At 37.8% G+C, this 12,541-nt stretch overlaps 1 protein-coding gene across 1 annotated transcript in view; it reads right to left on the reverse strand.

The window, feature by feature from the left end:
• Positions 1-11,974, reverse strand: part of TSPAN8 (tetraspanin 8) — a 29,789-nt gene extending 17,815 nt beyond the window's left edge. Inside the window, exons 1-2 of the mRNA XM_054580110.1 lie at positions 11,788-11,974; positions 1,113-1,175 (exon numbers count right to left, since the gene is read on the reverse strand). Of these exons, the coding sequence (XP_054436085.1) occupies positions 1,113-1,175; positions 11,788-11,847 (123 nt within the window). The 5' untranslated portion in view covers positions 11,848-11,974. The remainder of the gene's footprint in view (positions 1-1,112; positions 1,176-11,787) is intronic.
• Between the last annotated feature and the right edge of the window lie 567 nt (positions 11,975-12,541).

Here is a 12,541-nt window from a genome sequence, read left to right on the forward strand (position 1 = left end):
GCCAGCTTATTAATAACTTAATAATTATCAAATAAGAATCAGCACTCCTTTTAGAAAAACTTTTTGGGACAATTCTTTGGAAAGGCCCTAGCACTAGACAATGTGATCCTGAGCAGTGGCAGGAGCCCAGACAACAAGAGCCAGGAAACTGTCCTGCGTGCAGTATGAAAAATAATTTGAAGTGGAGCGCCCCTGAAAAGAAGGCAGAGAGAGAAGGATAGAAGCAGCAGAACCAGGAAATGGGGCCAGGATGATGCTGGGTAAAACTAATGGAACACCCCTCCCACACTCTCACCCTTATTCCCCACACACACTCCTTCCACATGGGCAACACTGTGGTCTGAAACAGACACAGCGCACCTGGAATCCAAAGACGGGAGCCAGAACCAACTATATGAAATAAACATCTTCCAGGCCTGCGGAAATCTTGGTAAGAGCTTTGCCACAGGGCATGGAAGGTGTGTGGTGGTGGCTGTTAATGCTATCTAGACAGCACGAAGCTGGACATCCCCAGCCAACTGCTGAGCTACAGCCGTGGGACCAGCCTCTTGCTGTTATAAGGGGTTAACCTCATTGCCAACCAGCACAAGTTGTTACCAACTGTCTCTGTACGTTGCAACCTTTAAAACACAGACTCAAAACCTCCAAGAGAACTTCTCACCTTCTTTCCTTTTGGACCACCACCCCACCTTGGGATCAGCCGAGTTATTGTCAATACCTTATACTACAAAGATCATTCTTGGTGGGGAGAAAAGGTGGTCTATATCCCCCAGCTACTCTTCAGGCTCTTCTTAAGCAAGTAACAAAAGAGGCAAATTTTCAATTTGGTCCCTTCCCACACCCACTTGTGTTGCGATCTTCCTGTTTTTGGGATAACATCTTCTCCATTCTTCAGAAGGATTGCTCCATGCCCAGCATGGTGCCAGGCACATCGAGAGGATCTTTGATTAATTAAATTGAATTCAATTATAAAATCACATACCAATGCAAATAATCATATGAAGCAGTTAAGGAAAATGCTATAGAAATACTTGTTATTGTCATTACTTTGATTCTAAGAAAAATAAACTACTTTGGGATCGGAGAAGCTTGTACAACATTTATTTATTTACCTCTTGACCATCTTTGCTTACTCGTACCCAAATTGCCACTGCCAGGATGAAGATACCGCATAGCTGCAGGAAAAGAAAAAAATATGTATTAGAGTACAACTAAGATAAGATAAACTGGAACTCCAATTCCACATACCCCCAGCATTCTGGTTAAAATGGTCTATCATTAATTACACCATTACAATCTAAAAGACATAAATGAAGCATATTCATGTGCACATAGGTGCTAACACAGTCCACTGGAATGGGTAAATTTGGTAAGAATAGTCCGTTTCCCATCCACAGTCCATTCATAGGTCTAGGACAAGAAATTGTCTCCACTATGGAGGAAGGGAAAAATGATTTTCCATGTTTCAACTCTAACTCAGTGTTTTAGCTAGATTTTAACATACAAGAGATAAGTCACAAGAGTGTAAAGACAAAATATCCTTATTGGACCCCTGGGTTTGTCTCTGAGAAGCTGTCTTAGACCAAAAGAAAGAGAACTGACTAATTACTAAACATTTTTTTAAGATCCAAGAAACAAGAAGTTGGGAAAGACAGTGAAAAGTAGACCATTTGACAAAATTTACAGTTAAGCAACAAGCATTCATAGCACTTTTGTACCTAAATAAACTCTTTTAAAATAAGCTTTTAGGTAGTAAAGCTTACCCAGAGAAGAAGAACAATGAGGAACAGTACTTAAAGTCTTAAATTCCTTTAATGACTTTACCAGATTATTTAATTTGGACCAAGGCCAACACATAAAATGTGAAACACATTTTGCTTTTGTGTAAGGAAAACCCTTGTCTTTTAGGTTTTTTTTTTTTTTTAAGATATATATGTTGAGGCCTCAAAAAAGAAATCAAAGATCTATTATTAGACAGAGATGTTGAGAACATCTTGGTAACATACCAAGCACACGACAGGTCTTGGAGGACTTATCTAGACTATTCCGGCCTTATGGTACCAGAGTCCTCTAAAGCCCAGTGACCTCGCAACATCATTGCTTTTATGCACAGGTGAGCCAATATATGTGGACTCCCAAAGCAGCAGTTTCATTTTTAATGGCTTCGCATTAAGTTTGCCATGGAAGTAGAGTCAAGGGCTTTGTTAAGGAATAGGGAGTACCATGAGGCGCTGAATAACCAGAAAAATCTGTGTTCCCTGAAAGATCTCAAAGGTCATCTAGGTTTAAATGCTTCATTTTAGATAAACTAGAACCCTTGACAGATAACAGTCGCACTGTGAAAATCCAGCACCACTTCTAATCCAATCTTGCCTCTACTACAGGCTTCTACTCCTCCTACAAAATAAGGAATGCAATGGAAAAACGAAATCTCTTTATCAAATCACCAAATAACCTGCACAATTTAATTATCTTACAGGCACATGTATACACACACTATAAAATAGAAACCATTGGAAAAACAGCTTTAGAGCATGAAAGCCCTCCTGATTTCCTCTCCATTTCAACTAATTCTAATTTCATTTGCAGATAAAGATAAAAAATACTCATTTTAGCAGTTCTTTGTTAATAAATAAGTCTGAAAGAATTTGTGTCAAATGATAATGAGACTGGGATTTTCAGTAATTTTATAGCAACTGGATTTGATTTGTTCACTGATATTTTCTTTCCTTTTCTTCACAGGAAGATTTACATTGATTATCATAATAGTTGCTCTGGCTTTTAGCTTTAACTGAAAATAGTATTAATTATCTGAATAGACGTTATAATTATCATTCTTATCTGATACTTATTGATGAAACTACTGAGAAAATTTTAAGAACTTTTACAGACTCACAGTGTAATATTGTTTACACCCTTACTTTTTTTGTTTGTTTCTATGTGACTTTTTAGTTCACTTTTTCAATGTATTTAGACATCAAATTGTGCAGCAATCTTATGAAATCAACCATATTTTCCCCTCAAATGATAACTTTTAGTCTTCTCAGCCACTGAAAGTTATCAGTAACATTAATATTTAAAAGAAAAAATATTAATATTTAATATTAATATCAAAACAAGAATGAGATACCACTCATTGTATACCTATTAGAATGGCCAAAATCTGGATCACTGACAACCCCAAATGTGGATAAGGATGTGAAGGAACGGGAACTGCCATTCATTGCTACTGAAATGCAAAATGGTTCAGCTACCTTGGGAGACATTTGGCAGTTTCTAACAAACTATGTATACTCTTACCACGTGATCCAGCAATATATAACATTCCTTGGTATTTACCCAAAGGAGTTGAAAGCTTACACCAAAACCTGCTCAGCGATATTTATAGCAGTTTCATTCATAATTGCTAAAACTTGGAAGGCACCAAGATGTCCCTGAGTAGGTGAATGGATAAGTAAACTGTGGTATATCCAAACAATGGACTATTAGTCAAGGCTAAAAAGAACTGAGCTAGCAAACCATGAAAGACTATGGAGGAAACTTAATTGCATATCACTCAGTGAAAGATGCCAATCTGAAAATTCTACATGCTGTATGATTCCAACTACCCTACACCCTGGAAAAGGCAAAACTATGGAATCAGTAAAAAGGTCAGGGATTGTTGGAGGGGAGACAAAAAGAATGGGCAGAGCACAGAGGATTTTGAAGGAGTGAAAATACTTGAAATAATAATGTAATGATGGCTACATGTCAATGTCATTATACATTTGTCCAAACCCATAAGATGCATAACGCCAAAAGTGCACCCTAATGTAAACTACCGTCCTTGGGTGATTATGATATGTCAGTGTTGGTTCATCAATTGTAACAAATGTCCCACTCTTGAGAGTGATACTGATAATGGGGGCAAACTATGCACCTGTGGGAACCAGGGATATATGGGAAATCTCTGTACCTTCCTCTCAATTTTTCCGTAAACCTAAAACTGCTCTAACAAATTAAAGACTTCTTAAGCAGAAAAAGAAAGTATTCAATTATTTCAGAAGTCAAGAATATTTTGCCTAATGTCAATCTTCACAGTGATAAAGATAAAGGTTCTTGGGGGTTTTGAAGCTGGCCAAACTATCATTTCCATCTCTTATTCAAACTTCATCAGAAAAACAAAAGAAACAAACGTTTAAAATATATCATCCTCATCTTACTGAAGAAATTCATATGTCAAAATCAGAGAATCTTAATGACATGCAATCATTCATAAATTTGTTAAATTTGTTTCTGTTCATGGGCTTTAAAGTAATTTAAAACCAGTAAATTGATTTCCTGTCAAGAACAATTGTTCTAGAGTTATGATTGACATGAACTTATTTTATTCTGGTTTGTATTCATGGGTTTGTTCCCCAATCTTTTTAGACGGTTTTAAATTACTGGGAGTATAAATTAAGAAGAAGAAAAAAGTAGGAAGAAAATGGGAAGCACCATTGGGGGCACAAAGGGCACAGAACAGGCTGTTTTGTCCTCTTTTCAGATAATGTGTCCTCCAGTCATTCCTCCCCCCACCCTTCAATTCTATCTTCAGGTCTGGGTGTTTATCAAAGTGTTTTGAGAAGTGCTGAAAATGGAAGAAAACACATAGTTCCACGCTAGGAGGAAGAGTGTACTGTGAGCTGTCATTAGTGGTCCAAAATAGACACTTTTTAGATAAATTTAGGGGAAACCTTCCTATGCTGCTCCTGAGAGGTTACAAACAAATAAGAAAATATTCAAATGAATAATCTGGGTAACTACAAAATTTGTTTTAACCATAACCTCAGAACACAAGAGGTCGTGAGTAAAGCCCTAATGTTTTGGGACACTACTACTGTTGTTCATTTTCTAGTATCCTCTTTTATTAAATATTTACTCAAAAGTCTAGTTTAATTGCATTGTGGTAAGATAATATAGCCTGTGAAATCATTGCTCATGAGAATTTTTTATATTATCATCTTCCATCACATCCTTCATCTCTGTCTAATTTTCCTCTGGCAGAGCTTCTCTGTTTGGGATCCTGTATTGTTGCCTCCATGTAATGTGATTTCTAGAGTGGATTTTAATTCTATCATTGTGTTTCTGGTTTACTTGAAGTACTTCTTTATTTTATCCATTTCCCCTTTCATCTCATCCTATGGTTTTCCAGTTAACTTTAAGCTATCTTCTCTTGTGACCTCCAGCCACCCTGCCACGGGGGGTTATTTTCTGGCATTGCATTGTGAATGCAAATTTCCTGATACTTTTTTTCAGGATGCCAGAGAGTTTTTCTCAGGGGTGTGAGCTTGTCCTCTAGGCTTCAGGGTGACATTCCCTTTCACTGGTTCAAGGGTGTTTTTTATTTGGACTTACGCTGGTTTTTCCTTTATCCATCCTTTAATGAGACCTATTCTGATTTCTTATTAATTTGCCTCACTTTCTAGCAACAGCAGTTATGTCAATTCTCCACTGTGTGAGAGGGGAGATCGTGGTGCATTCTCTCTCCAGGCACAGCCAAATGCAGCTCAGATTTACAGAAATGGCCCCCCAGCCTTCACACAACATTTGATTTTCTCACGCTCTAAGCCAGTAATTTCCAAGCTTTGTCATCTCATGGCACACATAAATTAATCACTAAAGTCCTGAGGCATACAAAAAATATTTTTCTTGCTGATCTGACCCCAAAATATGGGTATAATTTTGATTCATTCACACCAAACACCTATTGTTGTGTTGGCTGTTATCATTTTTTTATTTGACAGCCTAAGGGGAAACGGGCCAGTTCCCCTCACTAAACAGTCAGGTAGTGCATGCTTTAACAATTCTTGTGGCACACCATTGTGCCTGCCACAGCACACCGGTTGAAAACCTCTGCTCTAAACCAGTGGAGTAAATTAAACAGTTCTCAGCAGACTCTGCTATTATGTTTCTCTATGTTCCCCAAATGAATGATATTGATTGTATTAATGTCTGTTAAGTACATAGTGAAGTGTCCCTACGGTTGTATTCATGTGCACTTTATAAACCTATTAACTAAGCCAAACACCCACTATAACTGCTACAAATTCTAATTTTAAATATCTCTAAATTTAAGGGAAAAAAAATCAACCATATTTCCTTCAGACACAAATAGGGCCTGGATAAGGATGCCTCAGGTTATCTTTCCTGCACTGAAGTATAAAAATCACTATAATTCACATAACTTCAAAATATGTAAACAGAAATGAATGTTCAGTATTTGATTAGCATCCTAATGTTTCTGAATGATAAAACAATGCACATTCAGGAATGTTTTCATCACTTTGTTTCAAAGTACAACTGCCATAAAGTAATACTTGCAGACTCATATATACATTTGCAGGGCCCAGGGCAAGAATACAAATCACAAACCACTAGGTCTCCCCATTGAGAAGTTTTAACTCAAGGTGATTCACATATACATAATGTGTTCTACCTTCTTCCCTTGACAAATGTACCTGCTGAATGACCTGGAGCCAAGGTTTGAGTTAGAATTCTGAGTCTACTACTAGAAGGGGGTGGCCTGGGGACAGCCAGCCCAGGCCCCCACCCCTCACTCCTCCTGTCTTGAAGTCTGAGGGATATAATGGAATGGGTGTGGCTACGTCAGCCTCCAAGCCAGGTCTGTTTCAACCTGTTATTCCCAGCAAATAGCTTCTTTTTGATCACCCCTGGAGAGGCGCCTATGCAGACACTGGAAACAGGCTTGGGGCAATTTGGGCAGGGAAACTGTAGCCCCAAGTACTCAATGTGGAGGCTGGGTTTAAATGAGCATATTCTCCCATCCCTTCAGATTTTTTGCCCAATGAGGACAGAGGAGGATCGGAGTAGGGCTAAAATTATATTTAAGTTTCTAAAGCCCATGATGTATAAAATACTATCATACCAGATTCCAATACTTCTAAATCAAAAAGCAGTATGATGGTTGGATGCAGGAAACATAGCATTAATTGCCGATTACTGTATGTCAATCCTTGCTTACAGGCTTTCACAGAGTATCTCAGTGCATCTGCACAAGTAATCCTGCCGGGTAAAATGATCATCCTCATTTTACAAATGCAAAGACCAGGGTGCAGAAAAGTAAGGGGACATGTTCTGGGCCACAAAGCGCTATGAACTGAACTCAGGATTTGAGTCTGCCTTCTTGCTTATGAAATATCCTTTATTTCCATTCCCTTAATTTATGATAGAAGAATTTCTGTGTTATAACCCTTGACCTCTTATTTACCCCATGTTTCAATCCAACGTTGGATATTATTCATCACTATGCCGAGTAGTTTAATACTTTTGTCTCATAAAAATGCTTGCACGATGTGAACTGACATGTCTGTCTCCCAAACATTTATTTAGTGTTATTCTTAGTTCTTTATATGACTTAAATCACTTGATCTTCACAACAACCCCGTGGGGTCGATACCACTACTATCCCCAGTTTAACAGAGGAGGAAACAGGTGAACTAATTTCCCAAAGGCCATACATCTAGTGATGAAGGAGCTGAGGTTCAGCCGGAGCCTCACCTGTTGGGCTCCAATGCCTCACATCCACACTGAGTGCATAGTGGCAGGTAAGTGCCGCATTTACCAAGTTCAAGTTCACACAATGCTGCCATAGTCAACTCTTTATCTTGAGGGGTTTCATCAGCTGACAGAATGAAATATAATTGGGCCTTATTTTTTAATGTAGTTCTATCTCCTAGTTGTGTTTGCTCTGCATCAACTCTTTTCATTGCTCTCCAAACATCTAATCTAGAGACCCAGGCACCACAATAAATATAATGATGAACATCAAAATGCTGGTTCCTGGACCCTCTCCAAATTCCAACTTCCTTCTGCTTTCTTCAAACTGCCTCATGAGTTGGCTTCTTTCACCTGTTGATACATTTGGCTTTGCGCCTTGGCTCCTCCTTCCCACCTCACGTCATTTGCCATTGGTGCCATTCTTTCACTCTGCTTTCCTCCAGGGAGAGCTGGCCATTCCATGGCTCCACCTCTAGCCATTACTCTGCTGCACCTACGGGCCGAAGGCCCCATGTTGCCACTTCTCCAGACTCTCAAGACCCCCCAAGCATCAACTGTACTCCTAAGCCCAACCCATCAGAGAGGAGCATAAGGAAATGTGGGCAGTTCATCTGTTCTGACACAAGACTCAGAGACATAGGGGTTTGTACCCATAATTTACCTATTATCTACAGCATCTCCAATTCACTCTAACTTGCATCAACCTCTAGCATGAGTGATTAGAAGTGATATTCACTTTCATATGTTTTTCTTCAATTACTAATTCTAACAAATGGAAATCACTGAATATTTATGTAGCATATCTCAAGTTCTCTCACAAAAGAAACTGATATGTTTAACTTAAATGACCATATGCATATCTTACAGATATTTCAACATCTGGCCCTACTTTGCAAAGGCTTAGTTTTTCAAGTTACACCAGAAGGAATGCATTTAAAAACATAAGGTCATGGATATCTACAAGAAAACCACATCAGTGGGACCGTTAAAATTTTGCTTAAGTAAACATTAGAAATGTGACAAATTGCTAATTTCCTATGAAGGATTGTAAAATTCTGAGAACTCTGGGTTGTGGGTAGAGGGAAGAGTAGAAAGAGGAACAGCTCCCTAACCTCAGAGCCTACTCCTGCTGTCTAGATTTTGAATAAAAAGGTGTTGCCTGTTGGCTGAGAAGTTATTTGTTTTTACAACTGTTGCTGTTGCCCAAAGACTGCATTTCAAGAGGCTGACACAGAGATTGTAGATCCCACCACTGTGCTAATGATAAGAAAAAGGATTTTAGCCCAGAGAAGTTGTTAGACATATTTAACCAAAATCTCCAGCATCAGATTTTGTTTTCATTATCAGAACACCAAAGAGATCATGGAAACCATAAAATAGAGTTTCCCAGAAAAGCAATAGCAACATCGAGGAACAGCATGACACAGATATGTAAAACTCTTTGAACTCCAATCTTAAATAATGCTAAATCTACTCATTTCTTAGACTTATCATTGTGGTTTACAACTCAGATCTATTCCAAATTCCTGGTCACCTACTTAATGAAACACTGATGTCTGATATATTCACTTTGTATGTTGTATTTTAACTGTTTTATAATTTCATAATGAGGATTGCTACTGGTTTGGGTACTTTGGGACATGTTATTAAAATATGAGCTATGAATTTATTAGCATATTCAGACCGGTTTGTCTAAATGGGCTACATATATTCTGTAATATAAAAGACAAAAGTTTTTCAAAAAGGGTATCAGGACTTTTTGGAGAAGTGGCTGAGTCCAAATCTGGGGCAAGAAATAGGGAAGTGAGCCTGAAACAGCTTGTCATACCAGAGAGTGAAGAAGTTATCAAAGTTCTTAGGATCATGTCAAAAGAACTCAGGAGCCAAAGATGCTCCTACTGGCCAAAGATGGAATAAATTGCACACCAATGAGAATGAACTCTGATAGCATTTAAATTTATTATTTCATAGCATATTTAAAGAAATACCTGCTTACCACTATTGTATGATACCAAAAACTTAACTCTTCATTTTGAAATATGCTAACTAAAGAGTAAGAAACATTTATGCTGCCCCTGAAAATAAAAACTGGGTACCACTGGTACCCAATCAGTAAATGATGAATTTCTCCTTATTGATAGTAGTATAGTCAATAAATAAAGGAAAAAAATAATAGAAATGGAGTATCATTGATTTGAAATTCTTAAGCAACTAAGGATTTAGGTTCTTGAGCATCAGTGGTTACAAACATCATAAAAAGCGATATGGTCAGATATCATGTGCTTCCTGATGAAAGAACACAGTATCATTCATAGAGCAGTTGTGTCGGCCAGAAAGGATAACCTGAAACTTTTCAAGTTGCCAGATGCGACTACTAAATCAGAGAAAATACAGAAGATGGGGGAACATGTAAAATGATACCATAGGTATGAAAATAGCAAAATCTAGACTGTGAAAATTGTGACAACATGCACCAGTACATAAAAAAAAAGAGAGAGAGAGAAAGATGGAGGGATAGCCTAAAGATGAAAATTGACATAAGATACATTAATGTGTGGGCCTCAGTTGGATTCTGATGTAAACAGGAACATTTATGAGGCAATGGGAAATCTGAGCCCTGGATTGGATATTTGATAGTCCAGTAAGAAATTCTTAATAAGTTTTTAGTATGATAATGACAACGTGGTCACATTTTTAAAGAAGAATTATCTTTTAGAGATATACACTGAAATATTTACAGATGAAATGATATATCCTAGATTTGCTTCAAAACAATGTGGAGCGGGGACGGTGGAGGAGAGTATGTGTAGGGCAGGGCTGACCATGGATTCATGGCTACCCGGCCGGACGATGGGGCCAGCTGCCCGTCCTGTCCTGTCAGTGTTTCAAGTTCTCCACAATAAAAAGCCAAAATCAAAATCAACCAAAGTACACAGGCATTTCTTTGTTTATATTCTACTCTCAATGTTGAACCAATTTTAACTATTCAAGGGAAGAAATTTATCAGAACTAACTTTAGTAAAATGGCATATATTCATGAGCTTCATTTAATATTTGCAAAGGTGGCCTGGTTTTCTAGAGAAAAGAGAAAATACAAAGGACAGACCTTCTTTATTTTATTTTATTTTATATTTTATTTAATTTTATTTTATTTTATCTATTTACTCCTTTCACCCACATATCACCTGTACTCATTAGGGCTACTAGACACTGAATGGAAAGTCATGTTATACACTAAGACTGTATTCTTGTAGTTATGTTTAATTATGTACATAATTATTTTAATAGAACAGAAATTTACCAATATTTAGATACCAGCTACCTATTTACTAGAGGCAACCAGGTAAGAAATTAAACCATAAGTCTCTCCTGCTTCTACTGCATAAGCCAGTTTTAAATCAGTATACAAAATGATTTTTCCTTTTAAACAATCTAAAATTGCCCCACATATACTAAAAATAATAATGTCAGTTTTCCAACATCCCTGCCTGCCCTTTACCTTATTGTATGTCCAGATCTTATTTTTCCATTTTCCAGTGTTAGGTTCCATTTATCAATTTATTTGCTATGTCTTATGTTAACAGGCTTTTAAGGGAAACACAAGAACTTGTTAAAATACAGGACCTGTTGATCAAAAGGTGCGGTGATGACACATCAAAATCCTCACTTTTAATTGCTGATACAAACCTAGTAGCTTAGTTTAATCTTTTCACAATGAATATGCTTTTACTGTTTCCCTCTCAACCTCTTTATGAACCATTGTTTCTTCTTCGGGTCTCTGAAGATAATCCACCTCTCAGATCTTTATCTTTTGACACCCCACCATCCACCTGTTTCAAACCCAGATGTAAAGGTTAGGACTCAGGGACTCCGGCTCCATCCGGATGGAATCAGATAGGAATTTTCCCACGGGGTCCTAAAACTAGGGAGGCCTGCACGATATACAACTAAGAATAATTGTCCTTTAATTAAGGGGTATTTTTTCCTCTGTGACTGTTTTGCAACAATATCAAAACATTTATAAAATGTTTATCCTCACAGATCCTGAGGTGCACTTTTTCGAGACACTGGCTCCTTTTCAATTACCGAAATAACCAAAGAAAGAACAAACAAATCCAAACAAGTAAATGGAAAATACATTTTTCTCCTCCTCCTATTTCTCTAGTGCAGAGTCTGTTCTCGTTTATGATATTTATATCAAGATCCCCTTTCTTGCATAAAATTGATAATTAAAAGAAAAACACTTACCCAGAACAAGAAGTTGAAGATAAACATAGAATATTTTACACAGCCACTCACACCTGCCATGTCGGCAAAGGATCAGGAATCCAGATGCTGTGAATTTAACTGTTCGTTACAGGATTGTCCTGCAATGTGCTCTGGAGTAATTTGCCTGCAGAGATTTCTGTGCCCAAGGCTTTAGAGCAGAAATAGAAAGCAAAGAAGTGGGGAGGGGGGGTGGGGGGGTAATCTAGTTATTAAAGTGGACAAAAAATTAACCCGAACATTTAAATATCTCAAGGGCTATCTGGAGACGAGCATGTCCTTTTGCTTGTCATGGCTTCTGGGGCACTGGGCCAGGATATTTATGATCCTTTCTCAAAAACTGCCTCCTCCAAAGTAAACAGATATCGGGTTTAGGGAGTGGCACTGAACCTGGGAGAGAATGGCACAGCGATAGCAGGTTGTTAGGTTTCAGAAACCACAGCCTGCTTTGCTTGCCCTCTATTTCAACTATAGGGAAGGAAATGAGATTGTTTCTTTCTGAGATAAAGGGACATTGTGTCTCAACTCAGTTTTGATCTGCATTTTCTTAAGAATGCAAAACTTCTTTCAGATGAAATAAAATGCATTTAGAAATCTGCCAAATCTGAGGGCTTAGACATAGGAACCTTTTATCGTTAACCCCAGGATAGTGGTAACAACCATGACATGTACCTGCCTTCCAACGTCTCTAAATTTATTTCAAAACAATTTCATGGAGCCGCCATAAATCCAGAGC

Source organism: Pteronotus mesoamericanus, unplaced genomic scaffold (genome assembly GCF_021234165.1).
Source record: "Pteronotus mesoamericanus isolate MK-2021 breed Mesoamerican mustached bat unplaced genomic scaffold, CSHL_Meso_final contig_56, whole genome shotgun sequence".
NCBI classification, from domain to species: Eukaryota; Metazoa; Chordata; class Mammalia; order Chiroptera; family Mormoopidae; genus Pteronotus; species Pteronotus mesoamericanus.